Source organism: Eschrichtius robustus, chromosome 16, assembly GCF_028021215.1.
Source record: "Eschrichtius robustus isolate mEscRob2 chromosome 16, mEscRob2.pri, whole genome shotgun sequence".
NCBI classification, from domain to species: Eukaryota; Metazoa; Chordata; class Mammalia; order Artiodactyla; family Eschrichtiidae; genus Eschrichtius; species Eschrichtius robustus.
In genome coordinates, this window is record NC_090839.1 from 93,171,124 (window position 1) to 93,188,555 (window position 17,432).

The 17,432-nt window shown below is 60.1% G+C and overlaps 1 protein-coding gene across 2 annotated transcripts in view; it reads right to left on the reverse strand.

Moving 5' to 3' along the window:
• Positions 1-519: 519 nt before the first annotated feature.
• Positions 520-17,432, reverse strand: part of FAM20C (FAM20C golgi associated secretory pathway kinase) — a 38,538-nt gene continuing 21,625 nt past the window's right edge. Inside the window, exons 4-10 of one of the 2 annotated variants that reach the window (XM_068565373.1) lie at positions 9,610-9,702; positions 9,085-9,200; positions 3,529-3,709; positions 2,865-2,974; positions 2,625-2,706; positions 1,947-2,006; positions 520-1,386 (exon numbers count right to left, since the gene is read on the reverse strand). In XM_068565373.1, coding sequence (XP_068421474.1) covers positions 1,137-1,386; positions 1,947-2,006; positions 2,625-2,706; positions 2,865-2,974; positions 3,529-3,709; positions 9,085-9,200; positions 9,610-9,702 — 892 coding nt within the window. In that variant the 3' untranslated portion in view covers positions 520-1,136. Of the gene's footprint in view, positions 1,387-1,946; positions 2,007-2,624; positions 2,707-2,864; positions 2,975-3,010; positions 3,327-3,528; positions 3,710-9,084; positions 9,201-9,609; positions 9,703-17,432 lie in introns of those variants that run through there. The other variant, XM_068565374.1, reaches the window with a different exon arrangement.

Below are 17,432 nucleotides of genomic sequence, written 5' to 3' on the forward strand. Positions count from 1 at the left end.
CTGGCAGGTGAGGGAACCTCTCGTAAAAGGCACAGGGGCTGTGATTTCTCTGCTCCATGAACTGAGGTTCACGTGAGTCCTCGCCGTCCGGCAGGCTCCCTCCAGGGTTGGGCCCCGCCCACACGCCCCAGCCTTTGGGCTGGGAGGCGGCCAGTGTCCCCTCCCTCCAGCAGGGCGTTGGGGGACTCAGGCCACCCTTGGCTCAGCCCCTCCCTCGCCGTCCCCGTGGCCAGTCCAGCCACCACTGTCCTGGCTCCTGCTGGGTAAACACGGTGCCCACGTGATGCCAGGCCTGTAGAGACTCTGGGGCCCACATGTGACTTCAGGGATCTCCACTCAGCTCCCTGGGAGCAGCCGCACCAAGAGCGGGACAGGCCGTCCCCGCCACCCCAAGCCCCTCCTTCCAGCCCGGACACTGGGCCACACCTGGTTCTAGGACTCACTCTTTTGGAGGGCGGGTGGGCAGGCAGCTGAGCACCACGGAGTGAGGGACCCAGACCCCAGCGAGGCCCCAGCACACACTTGCTGAATCTTTATTGCACTTTTACCACATTGCAAACTAGTCCACGAAAATGCCGTGAAAGTAACCAGCTGCCCGGCCACATGACCGTGTCACACACGTGCACAGGCTTCCGAAGCAAGTCAGAAGGTGCTGTGAAGACAGACTGGGCAGCCAGGAAATGGGTCCTTCACGTCGCCCAACGCCTACGTGGTGTTCATCGGTCGACGTGAGTCCGTGACAGCCTCAGGAGCCCCCTGCAGCCCCAGACAACCCTCAGCCCCGGGGAGCGAGGAGAGTTTTTACTGTACGTTCGGTCCAGAGTGGGAGCCCTTCGCAGGAGCACCTGGCCCTGCTGGGCGGCCCTCCGTGGGATTTGCCGGGTGGTCGGGGTCTGCAGAGATGTCTCTATTTATGTACATTTACACCAGGTATAAATACAAAATAGTAAATAAAGACTTCCTTTCCATACGAAAGGGTGGTGGCCCACCGCCAGGCCGCCGCTGTCCACGGGGGCAGCGTGCTCCCGCCGGCCCGCCCTGGTCTGCAAAGTGAGGAGCACGCGTCCCCGGGCAGCCTGTCCGCTCCTGCGCTGGCCCGTGTGCCCGGCAGCTGGCCTGGCCACGGCTCGCGGTCACTACCTCCTGGCAGAGGCTCTGTGCTCGGGGCTTAGGTCGTCCTCCACGACGCTGTGCAGGCCGTCCTTCTCCACGCAGTCCCTGACCGCCTGCAGCACGACGCGCAGCCGCCGGTCCAGAGCCTCCAGGTGCGGCTGGTACAGGACGGGGGCCACGCGGTCCCCGCGCAGGGACTCGGCCATCAGCAGACTCAGCTTGTGCTCCTCCTTAGCCAGGAGCTGCAGCCGCAGGTACGTGGACCTCCTGATCCTGCAGGGAGAACGACGTCAGGCCGGCACTGGGAGGAGGAGCCTGGCCGTCAGCTGCAGCTGCCCCGAGCAGGGGCGCCGGCTCGGCCCCGGCCCACTCCAGCCCCGGCCTCTCAGAAGCACGCGGTGAGGGTCCTGCCTCCAAGAGGGGCCCGTGTGGGCCCAGCGGTGTCCCACGGTCCCCCGTTATTCCCGGCAGATGGTTGGGGGAGGGAGGCAGCCTCAGCTTGGCTTGCTCGTTGTCTGGGCCGGGCGACACGGAGCTGCCCCGGAGCCGAGCAGGTGTTTAGCCCCACAGCCTGTTTCCCCATCTGCTAAAGGAGGGGCTGGGTTGGGAGCCCCGAGAAGGGTGGCAGAGTGGGAGCCCGGGGCTTCGGTGTCTTCCTCTGCAAGGTGGGCTATTACGGTGACAAGGAGCTGGGTCCTGGGAGGAGCTCTGGGAACTGCCGGGGTGGGGACGGGAAGGCTTGGCCTGATCTGCGGCCGCGGCAGCGTCTGGCCTCCTGCGCAGTGACAGGGCCAGCCCAGGGGTGGGGCCCTCGGGGAGGGGCAGAGCCGCACCTGCAGCACTGCTGTAAAGGCACCAGGATGGAAAGCTCATCATGGGAGTATTTTCCAAACCTGCGGGAAGAAGAGCAGAGCTGTGGAGAGGCCGCCCGCAGGGGGACACCGTGCGCAGAGCCCAAGCACGGGGACAGGAGCATCAGAGCAGGCGGTACCCGCGTGGGCCCTGCCAGGCTGCGAGGTCCGTGGGGGCCTGGCAGTGCGGCCTGGCCCCTGCTGTCCAGCCCCAGGTGCAGGGCCTGGGACGAGGCAGGTGCCTGAAAGCAGCCTGACCTTCTGGCCACTGGAGCGAGCAGAAGTTCAAAAGTGAGAGGTCCTGGGCAGGCTGAGTGGAGAAGGCTCGAGGGCGGGTCAGCCTAGGGTCTAGCTGCAGGGGCATCTTTTACAGCTGGGAACGAGTGACCCACAGACGTAACTGCCTAGGTGCCCAGAGCTGATTCCCCTGAGACGTCTGAGAACTTGCAGTTCTGACCACTGGAGTGGCCTGTCCCCTGCACACACACCCACTCCAGGCCTCAGTCTCCCCAGCTCACAGGCTCACAGGAGTCCTGGCCAGAACCCTGTGTCACATAGGGGGGCCTTTGGGGGCTGTGCCGTCCCTCCCCACGGAGCGCCCGCTCCCCCAGGCCTGGGTGGGGACACGGCCAGCCCTTCCCTGCGTCTGGAAGGACTCACCCTCTCCCATTGTCCAAGTGGATGATAAACGTCTTGTTCCCAAACTTCTCGAAGGTCTCATAGTGATGGCGGTCCATGTTGCCTGTAGGGACAAGCCTGCTGGGAGCCTGTGTGCAGCTCAGAAGCGTCCCCTCCCTCCCCCGTCTGGCCTCCAAGCCTGGGGAACCGGGTACGAGCAGGACCACAGTGGCTGGATCTGTGCCAGGTGTTCCCAGGGCAGGCCGGTGGCCCTGGACGTACCCATGAGGAAGTCGAAGATGGTCATGTCCATGACGTCCAGGATGCGGTGGCTGCTGTCGTAGGGCGGCGTCTGCTTCACCTCCTCGCAGTAGTCAGGGTCTACTTCCCACCTGCAGGGGAGCCGGCATGAGAGGCGCAGGCTCCTCTGTAGACAAGGAGGACCCAACCAGCCTCTGGGGCTGCCCGGCTCAGTACACCGGGTTCACGGGGCAGCAAGAGGGACCGGGTGAGAAAAGGTGTCACCGCAGAACAAAGTGTCTGCAGATGACACCCGCCAGCGGTGGGCTGAGGCTGCGTTAACAGGAGCATGGGGCTGGGAGGTGATGGAGCCACACCACGCGGAGGCCACGTGTTTGCGGGGGGGGGGGGGGTGGGGGCTGGACAGCACACTTGCAAGGACGTCTCCGTGGCTGGAGGGACTGTGTCTCTCTTGCAAGAAGAGCAGGGGTCTGAAGCCTCGTCCTAACACGGAGAGATCCCAGTGGCCAGTGAGCACCCAGTTCCCAAGCGAGGGGCCCATCTGAGCATCTGCTCCCACACACTTGGCCCCGCCGCTCCTCACACCGAGCTTGTTCCCTGTTGCAGGTCGGGCAGAAGCCAGCCCTCTGGAGATCCCGGGGAGTCAGGATCCTGGAGTCCCCGGCCCAACGTGCCCCCGACTCACTCTGCCTTCTTGCGCTTGTGGTATGAGCGTCGCCAGGGGTTCCGCCAGGTCTTCCTCTTGGCCAGGGACAGGTCAGGCAGAAAGGCAGCCAGCGAGCCCTCGATCTGGTCTGGCTTCCCGCACAGGGCATGCTCCGTGGAGCAGTAGTAGGAACACTCCCCGTAGAAGCAGATGTTGTTGGCTGTGGGTGGGGGACACGCCGTCAGCGGGGCCCCTCGGGCAGCGTCCCCGTGCCGGCCTCCCCCGGGCACCCGTCCTGGGCCAGCGTGTCTGCACCACATCCGACTCGTCCCTCCCCTGGGCAGGGCTCACCCACGCTTGACCTCAGCCGCCTGCTCCAACCCCGCATCACAGACCACGGGGCCACACAGCTCGGGACTTAGAGCTCGGATCTGAACCCGAGCTCTTTCTCGGCACCCTCGAAACTAAGTCTGGAGTCTGTGGAGATTCTGTCCAGTGGCTTGAAAAAGGCCCTCATACCAAGAAAAAAAAGAGACTCAGCCGGGGGGGAGATGCTCGCAAACCGTAAGCATCCAGTATTTGCACACAGAAGGGCTCCTACGTCTCAGTAACGAAAAGATGAACAACCCAATCAATAAAGAGCTCCTATGTCTCAGTAACGAAAAAATGGACAACCCAATCAATAAAGAGCTCCTACGTCTCAGTAACGAAAAGATGAACAACCCAATCAATAAATGGGCAAAGGAGCTCAAAGGGTATTTCTCCAAAGAAAATATAGATATGGCCAACAAGGACACGAAAAGATGCTCGACGCCGTTAGTTACCAGGGAAATGCAAATCTGATCCACAATTTCTCAACCAGTAGGATAGTTTTGATCAAAAGAACAGATAATAACTAGTGTGTTGAGGGTGTGGAGAAATTGGATCCCTACCACAGTGCTGGTGGGAATGTCAAATGGTGCAGCTGCTGTGAAAAACAGTCAGAAAGTTGGACACAGAACTACCACGTGACCCGGCCATCCCACTCCCAGGCACACGCCCGAGAGGAATGAAGACACACATCCACACGGACACTTGCACACAGGTGTTCACAACAGGCCATTCCGGCAGTCAGAGGGGAACCAGCCCACATGCTCGTCAAGGGATGGGCAGATCAACACAGTGTGGTTCATCCATAAAATGGAACAATATTAAACCACAAAAGGAATGAAGTGTAACACCTGCTACCACGTGGATGAACCATGAGCATTATGCCCAGTGGCTGAAGCCAGACACCGCTTACGTGCAACACTGGGAACAGGCAAATCCACGCGGAAACACTGGCGGCTGCCAGGGCAGGGTGGGGGTGACTTTGAATAGGGACGGGGTTTCTCTTGGGGTGAGCAAATGTCCTGGAATCAGAGAGTAGTGACTTGCACAGCACTGAGAATGTACTAAAAACCACTGAACGGCACACTTCAAATGTTGGGTTTACGACGTGTGGATTATATCCCCACAAAGAAGAGTGATTTGAGAAGCATTGGGCGGGGAGCAGGCCGCAGCCATGCCTCAGTGCTGGGCGCGGTGGGTCTGTCCGTGCATTTACCAACGGAACCATGTTCTCAGGGTCAATCACTTCCTTCCTTTGCTGGGGAAACAAACCCCGAGACTGGGGTGTGCAGAAATACAGGGCCAGAGCCCCAGGCACCACTGCAAGCCCCCTTCCCTGTGCGAATGGCTGGTTTCCAGGCCAGGGGTCCCCCCTCCTGCTGCACATCCTGCCCGAGTGACACTTGTGACCTTCTCTGGCTACAGGCAGCAGTCACACCCCTTGGAATGGAAGCACAGGCTTGGCGGTTCCTCTGAACACTCAAGAGTCTCAGCCAGGTCAGGACACGGGGATGGGAGCCAGCTCCCACACACCCCGCTTCCCCCACCTCAGGGTCTCGCAGCTGCTGCTGAGTCATGACTATCGGGCGATCAAAGGAAGATCAGCCTGAGATCTCGTCTGTGTAGACACAGTTCAATCTCAGCCCATTTTCAGGAGGAAAATACTTTTCTGAGCCCTGGAATTTGTCCCTCTAATAGCCTAAGCTGGCTTTAGATGGATTCATGTGAAAAGAGAGGCAGTCCCTTGGGCCCACGGCCTCTTCCTCATCAGAGACCCAAATCCAGTCTCTAAAGGGACGTCCAGGGTGGGGCTCCGATAGCCCATAGCCTCTCGCTTCTCAGCTGTGCAGCCTCGGGGGAGGCCCTTCACCTCTCTGTGCCTCGGTCTCCTCTGAACGGGGACTGCAGCAGTTTTGAGGCTGAGTGTTAAACTTGTGACCCGAGGGAGGAGTGAGGGGCCGGTCACGGCAGCGCCCTGCACGTGGAGAGAAGGGGGCTTGAGGAGGTAGTCCTGGCTCATCTTAATAATGACACTCAAGACAGACAGCTCGGGGTGGCCGGGGCCAGGTCACCAGGAGGGCCTGCCTGCTCCAGCCCCCAGAGGACTTGGATGAGATGCGCTGCCTGGGCAGGCAGCCTCGTCTCGGAGAGGATCAGGAGGTCCCAACACCCGCCAGCCTGAGGGTCCCGGAGGCTCCAGGCACGCCCTTCTCTGAATGTTTCAGGGGTCTGCCGGCTGGAGGTTGCCAAGATGTCATGTGGGGCAGGGCTTCTGGGGAGGGGCCTGAGGATGCCCGGGTGCAGTTCTGGGAACCCCTCTGGCCCTCAGTGGGACTCTGGACACTGACCACAGTGTGTGGACAGAGGCCCAGTGACCACCCAGCCAGACAGCGGCCGACATGGCAGGAAAAGAGCCGATTTACAAGTGGGGCTGAGTGGCTGGGAGGGGGCAGGAGAGGCTCCTGGGGGGTTCACACGGGGCCCCTGTAGAAGCCCACAGATTTGCACAGGAGGACGCGGGCTGAGCTCGGGATATGAGGCACGTCCATAGATATCTGCCGGGAAAGCACAAGAAACGTGTTCCGTAGAAGACGTGGGCTCCAGCTGCTGGCCTCCGCGCAGCCCCACAGTGGCAGGCACTCAGCTGTCCCACAGCCCAACGTAGCCCTGCACCTCCGGCCACTCACTGCTGCCCCGGGCCCACCGGCAGGAGGGCCGCCTCCACCTCTCACCCCCTCGGGCTCCCTGCCCTCCACTCAGGCCCCTGGAGGCGGAAGGGAGTTGGCGTGGATTAAAGTCTCCAGGGAAGCTCGGCATCTGTGGCGATTTTGGCCTCCGATGGGTGCAGAAGTGCAAGCAGAGCCAAAGTGGTCCAAATGAATCCCAACAGATTTCATTTTCCAAAATGAGATCAAAGCTGGCTCCTGTTATCCTGCTGCTTAAGAGAAAACCAAACCTTTCGCAGGGCTTTCAGGAAGAAATCTGGCTGACAGAGCAGGGGCGGTGGGAACAGAAACAGTCTGGTCAGAGCGGGTGGTGTCAGGAGTGGCAGGCCAAGCTGCTCAGAGGAGAGGGTTCAGGAGCGCGACCCAGGCGGGGAGCTCGGGCGCCAAGCAGGATTCTCGGATAAACCCGCGGGGCCTGGGAGAGCAGCTGGGAGCTGGGAACCTGAGTGGGTCCAGCTGTCGGGACCGACCGCAGAGTGACGGCTCTGCTCAGGGTGAGGAAGGCTGTCGGCATCAGGCCGTGTACGCGGGGACAACCAGGGAGACCGACAGTCACGATTCGTGCGGAGGACAGGGTGGGACGCCCGCATCTCAGCTCATCTGCTTAGGCTAACCACTGACTCCATCTTCTGGTTGTAGAAAGGAGTCCCCACTCAAAGCCCAGGCTAAGGCTGCCTTTCCCCAGGAGAACACGGCGCGGGCATCAGCTTGGAGGCCCCTCTGCCCCAGAGGAAGTGAAATCCAGCACAGAAACCCCTTGATTTGTGTCCCTTTCTCGAGATTTCAAACTTCAATCCTTCCCTCTCCTTGTGGCAAGTTACATCATCCCTTCTGCTTAGGGCCCTCAACTGTCGGGACAGAGCTCAGAAATGAAAGAGAAAACGTGGGGACAGGCAACAGTGTGGGTGACTCTCAAAATAACCACGTCGAGGGAAAGACAAAGAACATGCCCAACGCCACCCACCCTCCACTGGCAGAAGCAACACAGATAGAAGGTGGGTCCCAGGCCATCTGGGGGATGCAGGGGCGGGAGGGGACTCCGGGGGACAGACACGGTCACCATCTCGACCATGGGGATAGTTCAGACTCCAAACGTCAGTTAAGCCATTTAAAAATGGGGATGTGGAAACGACGGGCCACCCCAGGGCCTGAGCGAGGAATCCCACGCCGGTGCTCGGCGAGGCTGGGGCTCCTGCCGCTGTGGCTGCGTCACCTGAACCCTCCCACCTGTGCCACGACGGAGGCAGGGGCACACGCCCCCGGACAGGCCTGTCCCACCCATCCACGCAGCTCGGGCACGGGCAAGGCGACCGGAAAGCCCTCAGAGACCCCTCCCGACACAAAGGCTCTCACCTTGCCCTTTGCTTTCTGGTCACATGGGTGAGACACTGACGCAAAAGGGAATGAAAACCCTCCTGCCTCGGGCGGGTGGGTGGGTTTCTGCCCTACTTTCCTCTCTTTATGGGCGCTGAGAGGAGGAACCAGTCGAGGCTCTCGGTGGGCACTGGATGACAAGGATGGGGCTTCATGAAATTAAGGACGTGTGGGCCTCAATTCTGATGAATTTAGGAATGCAGCCGGGAAGCGTGCCGAGTGTGTCAATCCGAACATCAATCTATGAGAAAGGAGCTTCTGGGCTGGGCTTTTATTCGCCAGCAGGTCCTCAGACACAGACAATCCAGGGCCTCATGTGGCTTCTGTCGGCATGTACTAACTGGGGTGGGTGCCAGGCACGGCCGAGGCATTCCTGCAGGGGCGCGGGGGGCGAGGTCCACTCTCTGTGGATCTCGGTGTCCCAGCTGGGCCACTCCACTCTGCTTTGCCGGTGTCACCGGGACAACTCAAAATGTTCCAGGATGAAATACAAGAGAGTTCCCCACGGCTCAAGCCTAGTGAGTGTGGGCACCTGGGGCAGCTCAGCGCAGGGCCTGGCGCAAAGGAAGTGCTTGGGAAAGGGACGGGCGGATCGTGGAGCCCCAAGTGCCACATCTGCACAGGCTGGGGCAGGTAACTCAGCAGAGCGAGACTTGCGTTTATGTGTGCATTTAAGGTTTATAATATGAAGTCTTGGAGGTTTTCATAGACGTCAGCACCTCATGGTACATGGAGCGTGCAGGGTACCCGAGTGCGAGGGGAACCAGGGCCAACCCTCCAGGGGACCAGGTGAAGTTGCTGCTCCCCGCCGGCACTTGCCACTGTGGGAGGGCCTTTCCGGGATGTTTTAAATCTGGGGGAGTCCAAAGAACGGAGTTCCCCTCTCGCTGGACCACCTGCAGGACACCCCCCAAGAGGCTGAGGATTTCCTTTTGCCTTTGGTAGAAACAGCACCTATGCCAGCCCAGGGGGCAGAGTCAGGAATGATCAAGACCCTTCTGGCAACTTTTAGACTTAGGGTGTGTGGCACGCGGTGACTTGGAACACAGCAGCTGAAGCCAGCGCCGCACGTGGTGCAGGGGCAGGTTTTACCTGGGGAGTGAGGTTACCTGGGGAGTGAGGTTACCTGGGGAGATGAAGAAGGTTCTCCACAGCTTCTTGTCCCGCGTGACGTCCCGGATCTCCTTGGTCATGTTGACCATCCTGCCGGCCACGGGAGGGACCCGGCGGAAGTCCAGGATCCTGGCAGAAGGACAGGGAAAGGAGTCCTCACCTCCGTACCCTCCAGCCGCTCCCACCGGAGCTGAGTGGACACCTCACTCTCCTCCGTTAGTCCCAGACCCCTGACGTTGGCTGCCTACCCTCCTCCCCAGCAGCAAGGGGCCTGTGAGGCCAGAAGGAATTTGCGTTCTGCTGGCAGAGCTGCCCTGAGACAGGTGATCATGGAGGGAAGGAGCCCAGTTTTGTGAGACTCATGACCTTCGGTCTTGCTAGAGAGGCTGATGCCCTGTGAGTCTCCTCTTTTCTCTCCTTTATTCCCGACGGCCGGCTCTCTACCCTGGGTCACCTGGGCAACTCCTGTCGGCCAGGCACACAGCAGGGCACGGCCATGGGGTGACAATGCCACGAGGGTGCCGGCGGGAGGGCTCACCTGTCCAGGTGGAAGGCAGCGATCTCTGCGTTGTGCCTCTCGTAATCAGAGAAATAGAAGAAGTCAGGGGGTGTCTCCTGCTCCCTCGTTTGCCTGGAGAAAATGGAACAAAACGGGAGTTTATCATAGGGAAATCCTCCCAGTGGAAGGGGGCGTGGGGCTCGTACCAACTCCGGGGAGCTGACTGTCAAATTCCCAAGGATTCTGGGAACAAGTCGTTAGATGTAGTCATCGTTAAAAATTAAATTATATAGGGAATTCCCAGGTGGTCCAATGGTTGGGACTCCAAGCTTTCACTGCCGAGGGTGCGGGTTCAATCCCTGGTTGGGGAAGTAAGATCCCACAAGCTGTGTGGCACGGCCAAAAAAAAAAAAAAAAATTAAACCTACAGCTAAATAAGTTGCATTTAAGAATAACCACTTAGATCTCACGATGTCCCAGCTATTTCCTGAGCTGAGGCTGCTCCTCTTGTCTGCAGGTGGAAACCCGTGCTGGGACACCTGTTCCCAGCCCACCTCTGCGACCTCGTGCTGGGAGCCTGAAGCCTGGAAGTGTCTGCACTGTGGAAACAGGCAGACTCTGCCCATCAGGCTTTAATAACCACAGGGGCTGGTCATTAAATGATGATCAACACCCCCCACCACCGCCCACCATCCAGGCCACCAAACGCAGATTTCTCAGGACAGGCTGCTGGCGAGGGTGGCCAGGCAGCAGAGGACCCGCCCTGAGCAAGCGACTTCCCCGGGTGTGAGCCGGGGCCCGGGTCAGGTTGTGCAAACTGACCCCAACCTGCTCTCGCTGCCCGGCCGCTGCCTGGACAGAGGGCTCCCCGGGGGTGTGCAGGAGGCACGAGGACTGCAGGACCCGTCTCTGAAGCCCACGAGGTGACCGCTGTCCGTGTCCCCAGGGCACCCTGGCATTCAAGACGAGTGACCTGCCTCCGCCCCTGCCCTGGGTCTCACCATGTCCCTGAGTGGAGGTGAGGTCACCACACTGTCTCCTGGGCCTCTGCTCTGAGGCCTCCGCTCCGCTGTTCCATCTGCCTGGAAAAACCTTCCCTCCATGTCTCCCAGCGGCTCAGTCGGCGTTCCCAAATGTGTGTCCCACCCCACCAGGCCCGCAGGCGCCCAGCACAAAAGGAGTCCTCAGTCAAAGGAGTTCGGAGTCTGGGTAACGGCCCCGCTGGAGCGCACGTGAGCACCGTGAAGGCTCACCAGCGCTGCAGCCTCGCCCACGGGCTTCGCAGCACAGCGCCATGCTCTGCACTGTGAGGGCTGCTGGCTAAGCTCTCAGCGCACGTCCCCCCGCCGCCCGAGGCAGCTCCTTCACAAGCCTTCCACGGCGCCACGGTGAGCACGGCCACCGCTGGTCCCTCCCCTCCCAGGCTGGTGAGCAGACAGCCGTGTGCTCCGCCCCACACCACCTCCGGGAAGCCCTGCGCTGCACTGGCCGCCCCCGTCGCAGTGTGTGTGGGCAGGGGGGCACCGCCTGGCCCTCCCCGGACTCCACGTCCCCCCAGGATGTAAGGACTAAGGAGCGCCAGGAGCCTGTCGGCTCTAATGTGCCGGGCCCCACCGTGAGCGGCAGACAGCCCCTCCGCCCGGCCAAGGGGCAGGAGGCCACGTGCAGGGCTCTGCTGAAGGGTGGACGTCACCCTGTAAACATCAGTGCTTAGCAGGCGCCTGGGGGCAAACACGGTGAGGGCCAGTGTTTGACCTCACATTTTGGGACGTGTGCCCACTGTCCAAAGTCATCTGGGAGCAAACACGCTCCCTGCATGAGATCCAGGTCCGTTCCGTGCCCTGCCTCCACCGCCAGGGACGATTTCCCCAGGTGGCCACCTGGCGGCACCCAGGGAGGAAACCCAACCCTCAACCTCATAAGAATTTACCAAATGCCAGCGATCTTCCGAGCTGGGAAACACAGATCGGGCGAGAGTCAAGGCCTCACATGACCTGGCCCACACCTCCCACTCAAGGCGGAGGCTGTCCAGTATGGGCCTGAATGCGCCAGCGACAGGAGACTCACCACATTTCCCCAGGTAACTCTCCCAGCCTGTCTTCCCTGAGTCCTTACTCTCCAAAATGCAGCTCGAGTTGGCCAGAGACCCCCCGACCCCGAGCATCTGGACCCAACTGCCAGCCGACGTCACTGCTAAACACACTTGCACACGCACAGGTACTGAGTACTGGAGAGCCACCCTCAGGAAACTGAGGCCACGCGGGGAGGACCAGACCCAGGCCTCAGTCCAGCGGGCTGCACGTCCACTGGGGGGGTCCCTCGCTCCCTGTGCTCTCAGAGCTCCTGACGGGACGAGCCCCTTTCCCCGTGCTTCCCCAAACGTCACCTGAATCAGCCTTTCCAGGAACCAGCTTGTGGCTCTGCGAACAGACCAGCGTTCACAGTTCCAGCCGGCGTAACTCTGGCTGGGGACAACCCTGGCCTTGCACCAGTCCCCTCGTGAGCCACTTAGGGATACGCTGCAGATGGCCGCTGGTGACCGAGGCACAGGCCACCTAGTCACCCGGCTGAGCTGGAGATGGCTGGCGTGCACTTCCCGGTCGCAGACCCTGCAGGGGGCTGGCACCCAGGGCGGGGACTGCTCGGCGCCCGGGAGAAGGGAAGGCCGCGCTGGCCAGGGCTCCTGAGACATCAAGGAGACCGAGTCCCGGCTTCCTGGTGGAATCTCCTGGCTTTTAAAATGCCGGCAAGTAAATTTCCTTTTTTAAAAAACACTGGGGGTCGAATTAAATATGTGAGCCTCCCTCACTGGAAGCCACCCATGCCCTGGGTCTGCAACGGCTGGAGGGCTGGGTATTTCTGAGATTGAAGGTGGTGGTTGGCTCAACTGAGAATCCCTGGTCGAGCCAAGCACTGTCTACACAACACTGGTTCTACGGACTTTGACGTTTTAAGTGGAAAAGGGCTGCTGCAGATTTAAGCCAGATTTCTTCCCTGCACACCCCAGAACAGCCCTCCCCGCAAGGCAGCGTCTCCCAATTGCACAGCCTGCAAACCCCACCCGATACGTCCCCGGCCTTTTATTTTTTCAGTCTGTCGTGGAATTAAGAATTATTTTCGTTGGAAAATACATCACAACTCACCACCAGCTCCTGGGGCAGAGCCCCTGAAAGAGAACCCTACAAAAATGTACGAAGCTGTGGGCCCTCAGAGGCCCCGGAGCCATGCCCGGGGCTGGCAGCACAGCTCTCGCCTATGCCGTCAGGGGATCAGCCATCCTCGCCCCACCCAGGGGCTCCGGGTCACTGACTCTGCTTCTCGGTGTGGTCTGCACTGCCCTCCCCAGCCCAGCAGGACTTTCCTCAGCGATGGACATGCTCTATACCTCACAGGCACACCCAGATGTTGGACACAGGACCCGACTTTCACATTTTATTTTAATTAACTTACACATTAACAGGCACATGTGGCTTGTGGCTACTGTCCTGGACAGTGCAGATTTAGCGGACGGCCTTTCTGAGGCCTCTGCTCCCTCTGACCGTCCCTCTGTCTGCCCGTATATCCTCACTGGGTGGAAGGTGGGGCCTGGGTCCTTCTCTGCCCTCTGTCTCCCAGGCTCTGCCTCTCCACTTAGCTCATGGCTCCCCTGACCCAACAGGGCTCTGCCTGCCCTCCCAGTGGACCTTCCTTCCTCCACTTTCTCGGCCAGGCCATCATCACCATCTCCATCATCACCATCACCAGTGCTTTGGCCTTTGTTCCCTCTCCCTCACCCTGGCCCACCCCTCTGAGCAGGTCACACACGTGGAATGCAGGTGGCTCTGAGCCCTGCTGCTCTGGGAAAAGCCGCCACTTCCTGAAGGCACTGTGACCAGGTTCCAGAACAGTTCCTGGTTCCTTCCCATCTCCCGCCTTGGGGTTTTCCGGTGACCTCCGTCCCCGGGCCATTCACAGGAAGGCAGCTCTGCTTACCTCCTGGCGGAGGTCCTTACCAGCCAGTTCACGCCTGGGACAACTCAGGGAGTCTCAGAGTTCTGTTTATCTGCCGTGGGGAGGACGCTGGCACACCTCAGGGCCCAGGTGCTGAGCAAGGGACAACCTGGGAGCGTCTGTGGGATGCCAGGGGCCAGGGGCACCGGTCCCACTGGGGAGGCTGGGACTTCTTTCCTTGCACTGAGTAGGGAGAAGGTGGACCATGAGCCCCTCCATGGGGGGCCGGCCACCTTCCTGCCGCTTCCTGGGCTGCACTGGGGAACAGCAGGTACTTTGGAAAACTACTGAACCCAAAGCACCGGGCAGGAGACTGGACTTGGCTGAACCGGGTCACCTGGCAGCCTCTTCTTCCTCCAGGTGTCCCGGCGGAAGGTGCGCTCAGGTGCAGGAGGGCAGGTGTGGGGTGTGGCCCGCCCCAGGCTTCTTCCTGGGAGGGGGGCATGGAGATGTGAAAAGGAGATGCTATCGGACCCTCTGGAGTTGGCTGAGCACCCAGGGCTCGCCCTGACGAGGGGTGGGGAGCCCAGGGGCCAGGGACCAGCACTTCCCGGAACGGCACCTGGAGCCCAGGAGTCACGGCCCTCCCCCACTGACTGAGAGGGAGCAAGGCCGGTGGCAGCCCCTCCCCTGGGATACACTGAGACCTCACGGGAGGAGCCTCCCGGGGCCCACTGCCCTCACACGTGGAGCAGCCAGCACCTGGAGGCCCCCTCCCGCTGCCTCGGAGCTCAGTGGGGCACCCTGGCCTTGGGACTGCAAGGCAGGAAAATGAAAAGGTGTTAAGGCTGACTTCCTGGTCAAACAGCAGCTGAGGAATGAGGCAAACCACAGATTAGGTGCCTGTTGAAGTGAAAGATGGCTTTGGCAACGGCAACTGGGGTTAAAAAGGGAAGAAAGGTAGAAACTGGTGGAAGTGGGAAGGGCCAGGGTCCGAGGAAGGTTCGCGTCCACTCCTCCTCTCAGGAAGGCCCTGGAACTTCACACTCCGCCTGGCTCAGACAGTCAGATGGAGCCCCAAGGCCACCAGAAAGCAGGCACTGGAGGGCGGTCCCTGATACCCTCAAAGCCCAGACCCGCTAAACCCTAGTGAGAGGCTGCTTGGTACCAGTTCTCAGGGCCTCCTGCATGTCCCTCTCTCCTTCCTCTCCAGAGCTGACCACACCCAAACCCCCTTCCTTTAGAGGGACTTCCCTTAGCTCGGAAGGAAGCACAACACTACCTGATTGTGGTTATTCACACTAAAGTGAGAATGACTGCTATGTTGACCTCTCCCAGGAAATCTGTGATCTAAATCCCCAGAATCTGTGAATACGGGTACCTTAAATGGCAAGAGGAACTTTGCAGATGTGATTTAGTTAAGGATCTTGAGATGAGGAGATTATCCTGGATTATCTGCATGGACCCTATGTCATCAAAAGGGTCCTTATAAGAGAGGGAAGCACAGGGAGATTTGAAGGCAGAAGAGGCTACACTGGAGGCCCCGAAGATGGAGGCTCTGGGGGGGAATCTGTTTCCTTTTTAGCTTCTAGAGGCGCCTGCATTCCTCGGCAGGAAGCCAACTCCAGAGCCTCCAGAAGCCCACAGCCCACAGATCCATTTTAGATTTCGGACCTCCAGAACCGTAAGAGACCAAGCTTGTGTCGCTTTAAGCCACTAAATTTGTGGTAATTTTTTTACCGCAGCAACAGGAAAGGCGTATGGAATCTTTGGCAACACCAAAGCAGCACAAAGGACACAGTGATTTAGCAACCTTGGAGAGGTTGTGAAATTCCGTCTGTTTCCTCCAGATCTGGTCACGCTGAAATGCACTACACTTTTAAGAAGTGACGCAGAATGTTTTGAGAGAAGTACCTCTGTTTTCACATAAGCCGAGGGGGCAGAATCCAACGCACATCGTGTGTCCTCCCTGGGCAGCACGATTTGTCCTTGGGGCGCCCCTCAAGGCTCTGATCTTTGCCCCTGTTTTAATGACACAGACGTCTGAGGTTGGGAAAGGGGGAGGGACGTCTGCAGAATCACACGGCTGGAAATGGCCGGCCCTGGGTCAGGACCCGGGTGTCTGACCCAGTCCTAGGCTCTTTCTTTAGGCCCCAAGGTCAGACATGGCTCTGGGCGTGGGTCTCGAAAGCCTGCGTTTCCTCTGGGATCAGAACCACCTCTGCGCACAGCAAGGCCGGAGGACGCTGGCTGCCGGCCGCCAGGTCAGGTGCCTAGGCTCACAGGGGACAAGGGGCTGCAGCCCCAGAGGTGCGGCTGCAAGAACCGCCCCCACGTCCCCAAGAAAGGTCCTGGCTCCTGGTGGGAGGAAGGGCCCACCAGCGTGTCCAGTTCCTGCCAGACGCTTGGCCCAGCCCCCAGCAGGTCTGCACCGCTGCACCCCTCTTAACAGCTGTCAGACCCTCGTCCCCTCCCATAGACCAACAGCCCCCCTGCTGGTCTCACTGCTACTGTCAACATCTCAGCATTCTTTAACTTGTGGGAAAACAGAAAACTTGCTCTGATTAAAAACAGAGTAAATTGGCAGCTTATGACCAAAACCCATGAAGGAATAAAAGCCAACATTTTTCCGGCTCTTACTCTGAGCTGAGTGCCTTGCTGAGCGCTTTCCGTGCGTTCACTCCCTGGGTCCTCACGACCCCTGTGAAGTGTCCCCATCCTACAGACGTCCTACAGACCTCTACACAGCCAGTGAGAGGTTTCAGCTCACAAACAGAGGGGTCCCGATACAGGGCCCAGCACTGGGGTCCAAGGCCCTGCTTTAGTCCAAGGGGACCCCTGGATTGAGATGGGGGGACGGGGGTGGGGAGTGGGCTGGGCCATATTCTCTCCACTGGACACCTTGGGAGCACAGCTGGTGGGGAAGGGTCTGCTCACACAGGCCTGCCCTGGCTGCCACCCTCTCCAGGCCGACGGAGCAGGTGCGCCCTTGGTGCCTCTGTGAAGTGGGGCAGGTAAGACGGCTCAGGGGTGACGCCGCCAGGGGAGCAGAGCCCCGCCATACCCCCTGCTGCTGGCTGCCCCACCAACGTGTGCAGAGACGGACTTGCCGAGCTGCACACGGCGAGCCAAGGCCAGCTGAATGGGGATGCGGGAGCCAGGAGAGAGAACAGCAAACCGTCGGGTGAAACTTTGGAAAAGGGGCAACTGTGCAATTTGCCCAGGGCACACACAGCTGTCACAAGGCTTTTCCGTGTCCTCGTCAGAGCTAAGGGCCCCCGAGATCCCTGAGCCCAGACGGGAAACTGAGGCCCAGAGAGAGGTGGGCCACACATACACCTTTTGTGTGTCATGCAGAAGGACCGGCATCCCAGACCCAGCAAGACAGAGGCAGAAAGAATGAGAGCACTTCCAAGACCACGTGAGAATCGCGAAAGGCACACCTTCAGGTGTCACTGCAGGTTAGCCCGCTCGGCCCTGGAGACGCCCCCAGACAGACGGCGGTGCTCCCGAGGGTCCGACCCTGGGTCCCCGTGCACCCAGCCTCCTCTGACCCTCTTCTATCCATTATTCAGTAAGCTACTGATGACAGCAAACCCTCCTGTAGAACTTTCTAGCACCCGGCTCTGCTGTCAGCGTTCCACCCACACTGACGCACACAGGTCAGGACTCTGGAAGGCAGGCAGTGTGACTAGACCCACCTCACGGGTGAGGCACTGTAGCCGGGTCACCCGCTGGGAAGCGGCAAAGCCGGGCGAGGCACGTGGACCGGAGAGCCTGGCGGCGTCTGTATCCCCACCGCCTCCTGGGATGGCTCCTCCTAGTTCCAGGAGCTGGGGGCCCAGGAGGCACGTGGATGGGTGTCCTGCAGCCACTGTAACAGATGACCGCAGACGTGCTTCACACAGCAGGAGTTCATCCCTCACCGTTCT